General features: G+C 39.8%; 1 protein-coding gene across 2 annotated transcripts in view; it reads right to left on the minus strand.

Moving 5' to 3' along the window:
* The window catches only part of LOC136885877 (uncharacterized), a 56,228-nt gene that overhangs the window by 16,870 nt on the left and 21,165 nt on the right, over nt 1–18,193 (minus strand). The window contains exon 1 of one of the 2 annotated variants that reach the window (XM_067158559.2): nt 15,649–15,892. The exons of the other annotated variant lie outside the window; for it this stretch is intronic. Coding sequence (XP_067014660.1) covers nt 15,649–15,852 — 204 coding nt within the window. The 5' untranslated portion in view covers nt 15,853–15,892. Of the gene's footprint in view, nt 1–15,648; nt 15,893–18,193 lie in introns of those variants that run through there. 2 annotated transcript variants of the gene reach the window in all.

Consider the following 18,193-nt stretch of genomic DNA (forward strand, 5'->3'; position numbering starts at 1 on the left):
TTTCCTTCCAGCATAGTCGTGAGGAACATGTTATGTCGAAGTGTGTGGCCAAGGATTTTGATTTTCCTCTTTTCTTTAGTGTTGATCAATTCCCTTGTTTTGTCTATTTCCTTAAGGACCCTATTGTTTGACTTTTTCTCTGTCCAACTAATTTTCGGCATCCTCCTCCGTAACCATATTTCCATTGCTTCCAGGCGTTTTATATCCTGTTTTGCCAATACCCATGTTTTGCAACCATACAACAAAACATTCCACACAAACATTTTGGCAAATTCTTTCCTAACTTTAATATTAATGTTCCTGCTTGTCAGAAGCTGTTTCTTGTTACTGAAGGCTTGTTTAGCTAGAGCAATCCTCCTGATTTCTGAGGTGCACCTGTTGTCCTGAGTGATAATGCTTCCTAAGTAGCAAAATTGACTTACTTGTTATACATTTTCATCACGTGCCTTAATGTTTATTGGTATTTCCTGAGTTGATTTCTTGACAACTAATACTTTTGTTTTCAAGGTGTTCAGTTTTAATTTTGATTCTTGTAGTGTTGATGTTAAAACTCATAGCATTTTACTTATTTCCCTCTCTGAATCTGCAATTAATGCAATGTCATCAGCAAACCTTATACAGTGGATTTGTTGTCTTAATTTTAATTCCTTTGGTTTTTTGCTAAAGTTTTGATATGGCCTCCTCAATGAACATGTTGAACAAATATGGAGATAGTGCACAACCTTGTCTCACTCCCCTTCTAATGGATGCTGTCTTAACATTACCATTGATTTCTGTTGTTTTGCTTTGATTTTTGTACAGGAGTAAAATGAGTTCTGTCCCTCCTGTTCAGTCCTATATTCTTCATGTCCCTAAAGAGTTTGTTTCCAGTTTACTTTGTCAAAGGCTTTCTCTATATCCACAAATGCAATGTATGTTTTCCTGTTAACACTCAAGTCTTCTTTCTAGAATAGTTCTTAATGCTAGAAGAGCTTCTCTTGTTCCCTTCCCTGTTGTAAAACCAAACTGATCCTGTGATGTATATTGTTCAATTTTCTTTTTAATCCTGTTCTTAATTACATTAAGCAGTATTTTGGATGTGTGCGATAGCAGTGGTAGTGTTCTATAGTTGGAACAGTCGGTAGCATTTCCTATCTTTGGTAAGGTAACTGTCCTACTTTCAGTGAAGTCTCCAGGAATTTTGCCACTGTAATAGCAACTTGCAATGATATTATACAGTTGTTTCATTCTTTCTCCAATTCCCTTGAGAAGATCTGCTGGTATGTTGTCCGGTTCGGTTGCTGTCTTGTCCTTTAATTTTTTTAGTGCTAGGTCAAAATCTTCCTATGTGATTATTGGGCCTATATTGTCTTCTATCACCATCTGTTCAGGTTCAAGATAGTTTGGAATTGCCATTACTTCTTCATCCCAGTACAGGTCTTCAAGATATTCCTTCCAGCGTTCTGCGATATCTTCACTATCAATAAGTAGTTGCCCATTCTTATCCTTTATAAGTGAACTACTTGTTTTGGGTTTATATTGGAGTGATTTGATCATGCCATATGCTCTATCTGTTCTTCCTCCTATTATACCATTCTTTATAGTCTTGTGTAATTTCCTTCATCCATACTTCTTTTGTCTCCCTACATTTTGTCACAATGAGATTCTTTGTTTTTCTGTACTGATCTTGGCTTAATGCTGTACGTATATTCTTATACTGGTTTCGTTTCTGAATGAGGTTAATATCTCTTCAGTAATCCATGGTTTTCTTGGCTCTAGTCTTCTATTACCTAAAGTTCTATGTACTATCTCAAAAGAGTCCTTGTTTCATTATTTCCCAGTCCATCTCACAATTATTATACTCCATGAGTGCATTTGTATCCTCTGCATATTTGTTTAATTTGTTCATTTTGCAATCTGTTTAAATCCCATCTGACTTTCTTCCTTCTGATAATCTTTTTAAGTCTGAAATTGCACTATGCCATCACAAGTGTGTGATCACTATCCACTTCAGCACCAGGAGAGTAAGTTGTAAGCAGTTCCATATTTATGGCTTGCAACAGACATGACACTAATGACAGATCAAGTAGCACAGCAGAGCTCTGCACATACAGGTTCAGCTATTTATAGACTCTTATTACAACTGCCAAGAAAAGAATTGGAACTTACAAGGGGGCATTTCTGATTTCGCTCAAATTTATAGAACATGCAGGGCTTGGCTAGAAATGAAAGTATCCGAAGTCGGAACTCCAGATGGCCAAGTGTATAGGAAATAAAAATAAAAATGTTAACGTGGCTCTCGCACCGTATAAGCCACTTATGTTAGTGCCGAGCAGTTGTTGGCGTAGCGGTAAGAGCTCGGACTGGTAATTCGATGGTCGTGGGTTCGACTCCCTGTGCGGAGAATGTTTTTTTTTCTGTCAACTTTTATATTATTCATTTTCCAATTAAGCAAAAATGTGAATAATTCATTTTATTTATTTATACGCAAAAGGCACTGAAAAGGTAAAAAATTGGGATATCATTGTCAGACTTTTTTCTACCTGCACGAAGAATCTATTGTTTGTGTACAGTTGGCAGGAGCAACCTTTACTTGTCACGTGGAAACGAATCCTACAGCAAAACGACTTCACGTTTATGGCACATTCCCCAAGGAGGGGAGATAGCCAATAAAGGAGAAAGAAAGAAGAATTTCTGTTTGAACACATCAGGAAAGTTAGCAACTCCAAATTTGCTACAATTGTGCGCTCATTAAAAAAATGACGTCATATATGCCTTTTTCATATAAATAAATAAAAGCAATTAAAATAAATGAATAATATAAAAGTTGAGAAAAATATCCTCCACACGGGGAGTCGAACTCACGACCATCGAATTACTAGTCCAAGCTCTTACCGCTTCGTCAACTACTGCTCGGTGTGCGCACTAACGGAAGTGGCTTATACGGTGCGAGAGCCGCGTCAACTTTTTCATTTTTATTTTCTATACGCTTGGCCATCTGGAGTTCCCACTTTGGGTACTTTCATTTCTAGCCAAGCCCTGCATGTTCTATAAATTTGAGCGAAATCGGTAGTGATGAGTAGGTAATGCCCCCTTGTTGGACCATATCTGTCGTCCATTTGCAGAAGGGGACAAGTCCAAAAATTCCACTTTTGTAGCCCTTTGTGCCATTTTGTTTGTCTTTCCAAGACATACTGAAGGATATATCGAAATGCTACAAAACATTATAAGTCTAGCTTTAAATTCACTTAGAAATTTACAAAAATTTGCAGAATGGGACAAGTCCAATGCCAATTCTGAAGCAGAAGGGGACAAGTGCACACACCAATCACCTAGACTGCAAATAGGGACAAGTTCCTGGATTAGCTTATATATTCTTAGAAGTGAGGATGCAAAATGAGACAAGGTTCGTTTACTTGGCTAAGACTACATTTATCTTCTTTTGGGGCAGGTAAAGTTTGACTTCTCATGTTGGACATGCTGATTTAATTATCACTCTTTATTCATTCTGCAGTTTTGTACGCGAAAACTCAGGCAGGACTATTGTTGGTTGGTGACAATTCTTTGGTCTCAACCGGACGAGACTTCACACGAGATTGGTATTGGCGCAATACGAGGTTCAATAACCATACTCTGCAATCACCTACATAGCATTTGATGAGGTGCACATCATGCTATATTTCCAAATAGATTTTTGCTAGTTCTATCTGGCACATTCTAACAAATTCACCAACGACTTGGAAGATATAATATTTTGTTGTCGATATACCATACTTTGTCCTTGTGGCAGCCTCCTAATGGGGAAATTAGTTTAAAACAAACATAGATCGCTTGAAGATGAAAAACCTTTATTTTTAAACTACATTTTGGCACTCGGATCAATTAGCACTTTCGCTCTACAAATGAAGATATAGACGTGCCAATTTTCAAAAGAAAAAAATAATAATAATAATTTTGTGGTATATCCCGAGATATATGACACATCATTGATGACTTAACTTTGAAGAATATTTAACACAATGTATCTGAGCTTTAGACCACATGACTCTTCATCGTAACAGCCTTTGGCCTCTTCATAACTTTCTGAACTAGGTTTATGCTCAAAGCACTGGCCTTGTTGAAGGGGTTTTAAGGTTTAAATCTTTCCAGAATTCTTTTTCGGGAAGCTTTGAATCTGAATTGAGCTTCTGCCCTTATAAATATGCTAAGAAATAGTTTCACAGTCTGCACTGCTATTTGGAAATCCAGCTACTTAAAGAATGAGGAAAAACCTGGGATTTTCAAAAAATAAAGGAATACTAAATCTGTTCTCAAAATCGGGAGATAAGTCTCTGCGATAAGGAGAGAGGAAGGAAGGACAAAAAATCGGGAATCTCCTGCTTAGATTAGGGGAGTTGGCATGTCTGAAGAAAACATTTTCAGCTCTACTACAGCAGAATCAGTAGCTCCATTAATTCTGGATGCGGTTCTTTCTAACATCTCCAGTACTTCCAAAGACATATTTCTTCCAATGATGTTCATAAAATTAAACACAGGCATTCGTTCAAGTGTCCTCGTCAGTTCCTTTTCTGGGAAATATGTTTTGAATTGATTATGGGGATAGAAGTGAACCAGACACTGAAAACAGACCTGAGTTGTCTCTGTATTCACTCATAAAATACTGAGACAGGAAGGTGTATAAGGAGATAAATTGATTAGTTTTTCAATCACAAGTTTTAATTTCCATAGACTGCACGAGAGTTTGTCATTGTTTTGTGGAAACACAACTATTCATTTAACCCACCGCTGGACAAATCCCAGGTGCCTTGTCTCCACAGTGACGAAAAGAAATATGCAGATGCCTAATATTTTCAAATTGTAACTGCTAAATTCCACACTGAGGAAAAACAATATTTTTGGAATTTATTTCCACTCTGAATATAACGTATAAACAATTACTGATGGTATTTTAAAAAGCTTGGCAGTAATTTTTTTTCCCAAAGTGTTTTGTTTCTTTTGTTGTTGCTCATGTTGTCTATCTAGCGTATGTCAATATTGAGATTATAAGGTTTAGAATCAGTTATGAGCATCAGCTACACCTGAACATCAGCCTGAATCGATATGAGCTACGATATATCTCGCAAATAGCTCGTAACAATTACATCGACAAGTTAAACTTTTGCTTTTCGCCACACTTGACACCAAATTTTCTCCGTTACGCTCTATGTGTACTGCACTACTATGTAATAAGCAGTGCTTAGGTTTCTGAGCCCATTAAAAGAATGCCAAAGTAGGAAATGTAATTTAAGAGTGATTAAGATGAAGCGAGTGATTGAACCAGTTAATATTATAGAGGCAAGAAATCTTACTAGCTCCTAGAATTGTTTCCGATTTGTCCAGCACTGACTTAACCCCTTATTCTCACATACAGAAGAAGCTATGTAGACACAATCCCATTTTAGTAAAAAAACTAATTTATCCCCATTTTCAAGCACAGTAGCCATATATCACACCTAAACACAACTCATATCTCCTTATTTTTCTCTTAAGCTCTATTGTGAAGTTGATAATAACTTTTCACATTTGGTAATTTTTTTTACAAGCCGCTTTACATCACACCGACACAGACAGGTCTTATGGCGACGATGGGATAGGAAAGGACTAGGAGTGGGAAGGAAGTGGCCGTGACCTTAAGGTACAGCCCCAGCATTTGCTTGGTTTGAAAATGGGGAAACCATGGGCAAACATCTTCAGGGCTGCCGAAAGTAAGGTTCGAAACAACTGTCTCCCGAATACTGGCCGTACTTACGCGACTGCTGCTATCGAGTTCGGTACCAACATCGTATTTTCGTATGTAAAAGTTATTTTAAGTACGAGTCAGCTCGAAAGGTACGCGATCCATTTGTTCAGCAATTTCCTGGAGAAGTGACACCTTCATAAGAACAGATTCATGTAATTGTAAATAAATATGAAAACTACTGGCTCAGTGTTCAATAAAATACATGCACGCACACAAACAGTTTTGACAGAGGAAAAGTTAAATGATATTGGTGCAAATCTTGCATGGTCACCAATTAGCACAATAAATAGGGGTTTCAGTTTCTCTTGCATACACTGCTATAAAGCTGTTACGCATCAAACCGTTCACGTTTACACGAACCCAACACTGAATGATCGTTTAATAGACTCTCAGTTTGTATTCTTTTCAGATAAGGCCTGTTTTCATCTTAATAGTCGTGTGAAAAGTCATAACTCTCGCTACTGGCGTGCAGAAAATTCTAATGGTGTTTATGAAGTCCCTCATTATGAAAGATGACACTTCCAGCATCTTTTTTAAGGTAAGATTTCATATAAGATTGTATATAAGCTTAACCCATTAGTGCATAGCGTCGGAAAAATTGGACGTCGTAAAAAAAAAAAAATTGTGTGATATTTATGCATGGTTTTAAGCCTGCAATACATTCTAGTGCTTCAGAAAGGCTGTAGCTAACAAGAACCAAGAAGAAATAATTCTTTATCCTTATCATTCATTGTTGAATCTCACTTATTACGAGCATGGCAGCAAGATAGTACAAAGTTCTGTGCAACAGTCGAGATTTTTATTTATGAATTAACAAATATTTCCAATAATTGTAAACTTTGGTATGGACCATATTGTTGACACTCCTATGAATCTACCGACACACAAAGATGTCAATAATGTTTTATTATTGACGTGACAGAGGTTTGTAAATATAGCTGTCCTGAAAATTGGACGCTATGCACAGGGGGTCCTACTGTCTCAGACATTTGTATTCCCTTACTAGTTTGATGGTGAGTGTAATGCCGGAAATTTTGGAGGAAGAATAGACGTTTGGAGAGGAGCAGCACATCAAACCTCCTGATGACGGGTGTGAAACGGTTGATGATAAAGACAGATGAGTACGAGGGTAATCTAAATTACCTTGGTAGAAACCTACTTCTGAGTAAATATGAAGGGAAAATTGCTTCAACAAAATATGAAAAAGTGAAGGCTACGTCCAGTGGTAGTCAAAATGTTACTGAAAGTTTACATAGAGAACTGAAAATCCAGAAAACTATGCAAAAGGAAGCTGTCATGCAAAAATAAAGAGTCATACGTAACATTGGGCCAGTACCCATGTTTCCGATATATCCCTGATAGAAAATTCAAAAGCAATGGTAGGTCAAATTGTAACACAAAAGAAGCAACCCCATAGTGGATAAGATCACAATCTACGTCTCAATTAGTAACCGACTGTTTTCCTGTCTCCACCCCCCCCCCCCCCCCTCCAATATGATGCCAAAATTGTGAAATTCTGCTGGACTTCTTTCTCTGCCAGTGGTTATAGGATACCTTTCCTCCTTTCCAAGTGTATACAGCAATGTAAAATGAAAGGCTGAAAGAATTTATATTCCTGAAATTGGTAAGACATCTGGCTTCGAAGGGAATAAGTGCAACAGGGACATTTCAAGAAAACCAGACAGAAAAGTACCCCCCTTCAAAGAAAGGCAGACAGGAAAAAGAAGAAGGATATCATACGAGTGCAGGAGTTTTGGTGGTGCGTTGCTGGTGCACTGGAATGACAACAGTATTGTCACTGCTGGTAAGAACTACAAACAGATGGAGATACACGGTGCATCAAGGTGGTCCAGCGTAAAAAAATATGCAAAATGACTGTACCGCAATGAAAGCTGTTCAAGCTCTATAGTGGCAACCGTAGAGTGGATCTGCCTGACCAGTTTGGACTTCATCTGAAATGCTTCTGTGGATATCATAATCAGTAAATATATAACTGTAAATAGAGTTTACACTACTGGGATAAGTCTTTAGTGGAAACTGAAGATCTACTTGCCAGTGCAAATTGGATAAGGTAATCCAACTCCCTAACACTACCTAAAAACCAAACCCCATCGCGCAACAGCCCCTAAGGGCCATGGCCTACCAGGCGACCGTTGCCCAGCCCAAAGGCCTGCAGATCATGAGGTGTCGTGTGGTCAGCAAGACCAATCCTTTTGGCCGTTATTCTTGACTTTCTAGACTGGGGCCGCTATTTCACCATCAGATAGCTCCTCAATTGTAATCACGTAGGCTGAGTAGACCTCGAACCTGCCCTCAGATGCAGGTAAAACTCCCTGACCTGGCTGGGAATCAAACTTGGGGCCTACAGGTAAGATGCAGGCACGCCACCCCTACACCGCGGGGCCGGCCTAACAATACCTAGCTTGCAACATTATTGTACAATACAATGCTGAGTAACTAGTGTTGTACTGAACTGAGTGCATAGTGTCCAATATATCAGACGGCCTGTGTAAATAAAACTGTCACTTGTATGAACTTTCTGATTGTTGTAACATGTTTCTGCTATTATTAAGAGTAGAAATGTGTAAATAGACTGAAATAATCACAACAAATTAACTTTATGCACTAATGGGTTAAAGCAGGGTGGCCGCGCGCGACATAAGTTGGGCTGAGACATGTTCAAAAGTGCATTTCTCTTTAAGGAGACTGTGCTCCTCCTCTGCATTGTAGTAGGTTTGAAATATTTGTTAAGTCTGTTTACGTGTGTATAGGCTATATTTGTTTCATTTCTCAGTACTGATTTTGTTCACGTGGTTTGAGCACATTCTGGATAGTGTCAAAAAACCATAGGTCTAACCTTCCTCGTGAACAGTGAAGATTTTCCTCTGAAGACACAGAGCAAAGTTCTCTGCGTAACTTAAAGAATTTTCTTGACACGGCATAAGCCTATATCATGTCTACAAGTACGGGTCGTGAAAGCATAAATGGTAACATCAGGGGTGTTTAGCAGAAAGCCCCTTGAAGGGAATGAGCCCCAACTATGCGAGGGCGTTTTATGTCAGTCAGGTGGTGATGGTGGTGGTGATCATTGTTTTCAGAGGAAGTACAACTGGGCAACCATCCTCTATATAACACTAATCAGAGAGAAAAAATGGAAGGGGTCCGACACTTCGAAAAATAAAGATATCGGCCAAAGGAAGACAAGGGCCACGAAGGGCATGAAAATGAAAGACTCCCTAGCCCTCGCAAGCCTAATTGCGTCGGGGTCGGAAATGAACAAGAGTTGACCAAGAGAGGTCAGATAGGATAGATGAATGTGAGGAGCTTGGCACAAGCAAGTGGAAGCAATGCCAGGACTCAGCTAAGGGCCCCGTGGTCACAACCCACGCTCCAAAGTTCAGAGCCCCTGGGGCCCCTTATAGTCGCCTCTTACGACAGGCAGGGGATACCGTGGGTGTTATTCTACCACCCCCACCCACAGGGGTTTTTGGGTCAGTCACTGGCCCACATTGTTGGTGCAGAGGACCATTTTCTTAGAACCCATTAGCAGCGCGAAGTACTCATTATGTGTAATTGCATTGAATTATGGGAGCAGCACCATGTTCATATTTATTTAGTGTATCGATTTACAGATACAATACATCTGTACATGATTTTGGAAATCTTTATGTCCAGGTTGTCTCTGGACACCCATGAACAAAATCATTCATGTCACCACTGTACTTCCTTTTTGCACACTGTGATAATATGCTGAATGGTCGAATAGGAAATTTTCCAAATTCAAACAAATCTCTCACTAAATAAATCTCAAAATTAAACCCCTGAAAGAGGCCATTTCTTAAGGAGGGCAGCATTTTCCCCTCACACCCCCCAATAGCTCTCCGACTCAAAACTTTTAACTCGATGCTCAGCAAAGAAGGGGTTTCTTCCCTGATGAAAGGGAAGTACCGCCTCCCAGCCAGATTGATTTTCTCCTCACCAGAACAGAAGCAGTGATTTTTCCGACTCACTTGCCCAAAAAAAGTGGGAGGGTGAGATTCTAACAATGACGAACACATCTCTCATCTATATGCATTTTCAGTAACATTTGAACACATCTCGCCAAGTAATATTTTACATACCCCCCCTCCAAGCGCTACCTAAAAAGGTATACATGACATCTGCCATGAAAGCCTGCACCCTTATTAAAAACCTTGAAAGTTATTTTAAGAGGCCTTAACTGTAAACATGACATAGGCTTTTTTTGGGCTTATGCCGTGTCAAGAAAATAAGGTGAAATTCTTTACATTTCGCAGAGAATTTTTCTCTGCATCTTCAGAAGGATATATTGACTGTTCACGATTAAGACTTCTCCAAGGATGAAAGTTTGAATTTAGACGTTACGTTTGGTACAGTCACTAAAATTGCTCACAGTCCAACCAAGGACAAATTGTTCCCACGTTTACATCCTGGAGTATACAAAATTCTCTGTACATGCAGTAAGGGATACATTCTTCTTCATTTCAATGTCCGACTACACTGTCCGCATTCTCCACCCTCAAATACATCTGACACTATCTATAGGTGGGCCGGCACAAGGTTGCACTTGACAGTTGTAAAGTCATGTTGGCACCACTACAAAAATAAAATGAAGAACGTACCCGTCAGTCAGAATCACTAATCCACTACTTTTTATGTCAGATACAGTTACGCATTTTATTCATGTTAATCTGTATTTAACTCCGTATAGTGTTCATAATCTTTTATTTGCCTACAAAAATATGAGCATTTAAAATATATTATAAGGTTTAAGCGAGCTACAAAATAAATACGAACTATTTTCAGTTTATTGTTGTTGGCAATATAGGTAGTATAGTGGTGCCATCTATAAGTAGCTTGACTACTATATTGAAGTGTTGCCGTTTTGTCTGTCGCCGCTAGCACGTGGTCAGGTGTGATTCGCACGTTTATGAAAGTTTTATTTTCATTTTGATATAATTGTGAAATTTTATTTTAACGAATGCAGTGCGATGTCTCGGAAATGACAACATAGTCATGAAGCGCGAAGTGATAATCCTTTGAGCCGCGGAGTGTCCCTTAATAGTCAGGCATTAGAATTAGTGCGGAGAAATCGTGAGTTTTACGAGAGGGAGACTAAATTCGTACGCTTGTATAGCCATCTCTCCGTTCCTGTAGATCATGTGGATCGCATATCTCAAACATTAGGGCTTTCAAAGCGTACTGTCATTCAAACAGGTGTTCGCCTCCAAGAACAGAAGGAAAAACCGAGCTCGATAGCTGCAGTCGCTTAAGTGCGGCCAGTATCCAGTATTCGGGAGATAGTAGGTTCGAACCCCACTATCGGCAGCCCTGAAGATGGTTTTCCGTGGTTTCCCATTTTCACACCAGGCAAATGCTGGGGCTGTACCTTAATTAAGGCCACGGCCGCTTCCTTCCCACTCCTAGCCCTTCCCTGTCCCATCGTCGCCATAAGACCTATCTGTGTCGATGCGACGTAAAGCAAAAAAAAAAAACAGAAGGAAAATGTGACTGGGGTACATAGCAATAGCGAAAACGGGGCTGATAGTAGGGACTTGTTTCACAGCACTCCGGGAAAGAAACGAATTAAGCTATCTCCTATAATAGGAATTAATTATTTCCAGGCTGATGCAATACGAAGACACGAGTACGATTTTTACAGCTCAAAGTCCCTTCTGTCATTGTTATGGACAATGCACGTTACCACTCCGTAATAATGGACAAGACCCCTTCTTCGAGCGCTCGTAAAGAACTAAGTGGAATGGCTGCAGTAAAGAAATATCCCAGCGCATATGTGTACGACTAAATTAGTCGACACCGGGCGAGCTGGCCTGCGGTTAGGGGCGCGCAGCTGTGAGCTCGCATCCGGGAGATAGAGGGTTCGAATTCCACTGTCGGCAGCCCTGAAGATGGTTTTCCGTGGTTTCCCATTTTCACTCCAGCCAAATGCTGGGGGTGTACCTTAATTAAGACAACGGTCACTTCCTTCCCATTCCTAGGCCTTTCCTGTCCCATCGTCGCTATAAAACCTATCTGTGTCGGTGCGATGTAAAGCAAATAGCAAAAAAAAAAAAAAAAAAAAAAAAAAAAAAAAAAAAAAGTCGACGAGGTAGCGAAGGAACAAGGGCACGAGGTTATTAGGTTGCCGCCGTACCACTGTCACTTCAACCTCACTGAGTTGGTACGGTATAGGGTGAAGTAAAACATTACGACGCACTTATAAAACGTCCTTCACAGTTACTGAAGTGGAAGGACTGTTCCGGCAGAGTATTGCTCCAATGGATGCGGCTTTGTGTAGGAAGAAATTTAGCCATGTCGCAGCATTCATTAATTCGGCAATGGCAATACATGGCATCATCAGTGACTCTCAGGAGTTGATCTGCCTAGACGATGATGACAGTGACAACGAAGGCGACGGTAGTGATGGCAGTGAACTGGAGGGTATCGACCCTCTGCCTTTGTGAATCAGGTATGAAAATAAGGTTTCTGAATTTTCGTAAATTTTATAGAATTTATTTGAAACATTTTGTGTTAGCACCGGTGTATATCATTCTAACATTTATTGGTGAAGGTGTACATGAAGTGAGATCCTTGTCGGCCGATTTCTTCCACGTTTTCTAACATCGCGATAATAAGAACTTCGTAGTATAATTATCTCGTATAATTTTGTGCGATGAATAACCGGTGAGTTGAAAGTTCAATTTTTGTCGGCAGATTTCATTTGTATTGTGTATCATCGCGATGACATTAAAAACATTTCTCCCATGTTTTTAAAAACACATGTGTCGTGCAATCAGCTGTTGTTACAGCGGCAACATCGCTTCGTGCACCATTGCAGTGTGACCAATATTGTGCGCAGCTGTCATGTGCAACCTTACGCCGGCCCACCTATAAATTGTAAGGCTACAAACGTTTGTACAATTTGTCTTCATTATTAATTCGCCCGGCTGTCAAGATTTTCACACCCACGCAACGACTGCTGTTTGACTTTCGCTTGTTTACATGCTCACAGCTTTCTCGGGAAGGATGTTGTCAAACAGGGCTCAGTACTGACAACCTCTGTACTTGGGAACTAATGAGTGAGTGGTGCTTCGATAGCTGGAAGGACAAGTAAAGGGGGTCTGTGGTCGTAAGCCCCCAGGTTAGAAGCCGCGAAGCGAACCTAGACCGTTAGTTTCGAGTGGAAACACGATTGGTCTGGATTGGTTCTTGCCATGCGGACGGTTAGGATAGGACCTGGACAAAACCAATGGTCTGGAGTGGATCTTGCCGTGCGGACGGTTAGGATAGGATCTGGACAAGACCAGTGATATACAGTAGGGATAATCAAAGAGGGTCTGGGGGCGTAAGCCCCCCACTTTAGAAGCCGCGAAGCGGCCCTAGGCCTCTACTTTCATGCGGAAACACGATTGGTCTGGACTAGTTCTTGCCGTGCGAATGGTTAGGACAGGACCTGGACAAGACCACTGGTCGGAGTTGGTAACGGATTATGATTAACAGTATTGACGGGGACGAGATCTCGTGCCACTTCACACTGGCCAATAGGAATGCAAGTAGCTACTTCAGAAATGAAAATGGCATGTAAGTCTTCATTAGGTTATATAAGTAAATGTAATTCTTTGGGCGGGATGGTGGGTTCCTGGACGTCGCAATAAACACATCTCTCCTCTGAAATGCTCTCCAAGTAAGATATCATTAATTTCCACTTAATATAACATTACAAATAAGATGACAGCTGGGCTGAAGTAATACCGGCTATCTTTGTAAATTTGTTCAAGTTATCATCATTAGTTCAGCCCGTGAGCCAACATTTACACAGACATGTTAACAACTGTCGTTTGTTTACTCGCTCGCGGCCTTCTCGGAAAGGATGTTCTCCAGCAGTGCTCAGTGCTGCCAACCTCTGTATTTAGGAACTATGCTTCGATAGCTGGTGGTGGTGATTATTGTTGCACTATTGCTACACAGACAAGATTCTTGCCGTACGGACGGTTAGGATAGGATCTGGACAAGACCATTGGTCTGGACTGTTAGAAGCCGTGAAGCAACCCTAGGCCTCTAGTTTCGTTAGAAATCCGATTGGTCTGGACGATCAGGATGAGATCTGAACAAGATTCCTGCTGTGCGGATGGTTAGGATAGGATCTGGACAAGACCATTGGTCTGGACGGTTAGAAGCCGTGAAGCGACCCTAGGCCTCTAGTTTCGTTAGAAACAAGATTGGTCTGGACGATCAGGATAGGATCTGAACAAGATTCCTACCGTGCGGACGGTTAGGATAGGATCTGGACAAGACCATTGGCCTGGCCGGTTAAAAACAGCGAAGCGGCCCTAGGCCTCTAGTTTCATGAGGAAACACGATTGGTCTGGACGGTTAGGATAGGATCCGGACAAGATTCTTGCCGTGCGGATGGCTAGGATACGATCTGGACGAGACCATTGGGTCTGGGCGGTTAGAAGCCGCGAAGTGGCCCTAGGCATGTTACATTTACTTGCGCTTTTATCGTGCTGCAGTTGGTAACGGATTATGATTAACTTTCTTCGTGGGAAGGAGATCACGTGCCACTTTACATTGGCCAATAGGAATACAAGTAGCTACTTCAGAAATGAAAATAGTGTATAATAATCTTAATAAGGTTATAAAAGTAAACATACTTCTTGGGTTGGGATGGGGGGTTTCTGGGCACATCTCTTCTCTGAGACGCTCTCCAAGTAAGACTGCAGTAATTTCCACTTTCTTGTAACATCAGAAATATGTTGGCTCATGGGCTTAACTAATATCAAGATAGCCTACTTCAATACCACCACAAAAGATCAGCGGAGTCCAAAATGGAACGGCGAGTCAAAATAAAGACTACTGAGCAAATAATGACATTTTTCCTAATTATACAATTCACCAAAAAAGAAATGTTGGTAATACTATACACACTGTTGTTAAAAGTGTTTCGGAAAACTACAATATCAAGTATATACAGAAACTAGGTACTAAGAGACTATTTCAACCCAGTTTCTGCATATACTTAGCAAGTTGAACAGTAGACTACCAAACCCCTTTTCAAATACTTTTCCAAAGGTATACTTATTTCACTGTTATTTTACAAGCTCAAATTGCTTATTTTGTACAACAGGAAGGTATATCATTTTTAAATGAGCATGAATTAATGGCAAATAAGTACACAAAACAGAACTGCATGAAAAGACAATCTTTGGGATCGAAAGGAAATTAATAATACCTTAATGTGACTCATTAAATTCCACCATGTTTTACGTAGATTTAAATAATTGGTTCGAGGCAGACAAAGTAAGCACTGAACTTTTGGTTTTAAGCCTGCAATCGAAGGGGGTAACACCTCGTAATACTGTTGCAAATGCGGGAACGGCAAGAGCTGCACATCTTTCTCTTCCACTTCAACCTTTGCTTCAACCATCGTCCATCAACAATGGAGATTATGTACGTGTAAACAAACTATACCACAGCGTCAATGCCAAACAAAAACAGCAGAAAGGCAGGATAGAAAGGAACAATCGCCGCCATTACGCAGTGCTTGTTTACATGAACAAGAGAATAGCGATAAAATAACTAATCCCTAGGCAAGAGAGAACCGCCTCACAGCGGAGATCAAGCAGAATTCATGGCACTGAATTAATTTTCATAAATTGGGCTATTATTAAGCCAGTTCTTTGCATTAGCCCAGAAACTGGTCGACCGCCAAGTAATGATAACATTCTACCTCATTCATCTTTTTAAAAACCGACCGATTACGGTCAGTATAATCAAATGCCTCTCTTGCAATACGACTGAAAATGCAGTATTGTTTCACATTATTAAATTAGCTCTGCTGTTTCTTAACCACAAACATAAATTAAACTCACCTTCAGATGTCTGGAGAGGTTAGCCCATGTTCTCATGGAAGAGTACAATAGTTTGATGGCGGGGACACATACCAAACACTGTACTCTTAAACTGTTGCCGCGGACTCCCACAACTTTGAAATATTTATGTAGAAAGGGCCACGGCAGGTTTCCAACCGACGTTATAGTCTCTTCCAATTTTTCTTCTAAAATCTCTTCAGTCATTTTCTAATGAAACACACAAACCTCTAAGAACATACACCCAAGTTATTCAGGATGCAAGTTGGAGGCACTATGCTATAAACAAGTGTCGGGTCGGCCACCTAGATGAATATCGGGGTCGGAGCACGAAGCAGTCGCACCAACACACAATACGGGTTTACGCCCAGTAGATACAGACGATACTTGTTGTCAAAAATGGTGAAGTAGTGTTCCAGGAACTGATCCACAAAGCCAGTACCTTCTTCACAGACCATAAAATTACGGTGCCAGCAAGGCAATCATTTTTTTTAACCGTATTTTAATACGGGTTTTCAATATAAAGTTACTCACACCGGACGCACCGCGGTGCCCACTCGGCACTCATTTCTCTTTGCACTCAACCGGCCAACCTTAATTATGCCTGCTTCCCGTTCCATTTTAAAAGTAATTGGAAATTCTTTCCCGGTCCAATGAACTCTTTAATGGGTCCAAAAAATAAAATAAATACAAAATCAAACTCCTTCCGAGACCAAAAGCAGCTCACGCTCTGCGATCTTAAGTTGTTTCTTACGCGATTGCCTGAATAGTGGTGTTTTAATAAGGCTGGGTTCTGTGGGTTGGGTTGTGTTGATGGAATAAAGTGCAAACATTATAACATGACTGCTAAACTGAGTGAACTGCTCTGTTTTGATAAGGTTAAAAGAATATTTGATATTATACGATTTAATGGTGGTATAAGACAAACGCTTTTCGTGTTGTACAAAATGGACGAAGCGAAACTCGGCAAATTTGTAGGAGAAGATAAATACGGCAACAAGTATTATGAGAATAACATGTATTTCTATGCTCGCAATCGATGGATTGCATATACAAACAAAGTTGGAATAGATTACGATGGCAGCCAGGTGCCTGCAGAATGGTATGGATGGTTGCATTACAAGACTGATCTTCCACCAACTGAAGACCCCTGTCGAGTGAAGCATCCGTGGATGGCAGACCATACAGAGAATCTAACTGGTACCAAATATGCATATATGCCGTATAGTACCACACTGCCTAAAATAGAGCCTTACAAACCACCAACATCGGATAAAGATAAATGCTGCAGGTAGAACTTCCAATGCATTGGTATAGCTGTCCACAGTATTAATATAAATGCTATTCACTAATCTGTGAATTCAGTGAAATAGAACTTTTAAAATTCATGAAGTACCTGAGTAAATTAGTAGTATTGATCTGTCTAATTTGTGAATGCACAGCAAATTATTTATGTGCTGAAATACTACTGTAATGCAACCCATTCTGATACCTTTTTAACTTAAGGAGGAATAGTATAATGAATATCTATTTTCTTGTTGCTCTGTAGGTTACCTTTATCATTTGTGAGGATTATATATTTCAATCATGTCTTGAATTCAGCTCTATAAAGAATATGTCATTTTAGTGACATACTTGGTACAACTTAAAACATCACTGATATATCCATTAAATATTTTAAAAGTATCTTATTGACATAAAAATGTTGCATTAAGTTTTTACGAGACACCTTTTGTGAGATTAAAATACCAAAACTTTGATTTTTTAAATTCTGGGCAAAAAACTTAACAGTCACATTAAAGCTCCAACAGATACAGATATTTACAGCCTATAGTAAAATTTCATTTCCTATCCCTGGGTAACGATAATCATCGTCCACATACATTTTACAACAAACCTATAGCTAATACCAATATAATGGGTCCGCTATTAGACATAAATTTTCAGGCTAACTCATTCCTGTTGCCAGTGTTTCACCCCAGTGTGCTAATTTGGGCTTGTCAGTTGATAAATAGTACACTTAACAAGACGAAACAGTTGAGGACAAAAGAAAGTAAAAACCAACACTCAAAACACTTTTTGTTTGTTACAGATATATTCTTTTCTACACCTTAACTTTTACTAGTCGGACTTCATTACGAGTTCACAAAAACGTCCCACATAACATAAGCCATACCAAAGGGTGCATTTTAATGTCAACAACAACGCCGGTTCACTTCAAGAACTTACGTCAATGCCGCATCACATGACCTTCAGAAGACATTTTCAACAAACTTGAATTTGTTATTTTAGCCTCAACATAGTTTTAGCTTAACGTTTTGCTCCATGATACCTTTTGGTTTTAGTTCTAAATCTTATTCAAGTTTTAGCTGATGATGTCCAATATTCTAGGACGAAACATGTACTCATCAATGTAAATAAATTGAAGAAACTTGTATAGGTGGGAACTTTGCAACTCTCTTACAAGCCTATTAAGTGGCAATATGGAGATAACATGAAGTTTATATTATGCAATGCTAATTACTCAAGACAAACACCACCAATAACT

Source organism: Anabrus simplex, chromosome X, assembly GCF_040414725.1.
Source record: "Anabrus simplex isolate iqAnaSimp1 chromosome X, ASM4041472v1, whole genome shotgun sequence".
Taxonomy (NCBI): Eukaryota; Metazoa; Arthropoda; class Insecta; order Orthoptera; family Tettigoniidae; genus Anabrus; species Anabrus simplex.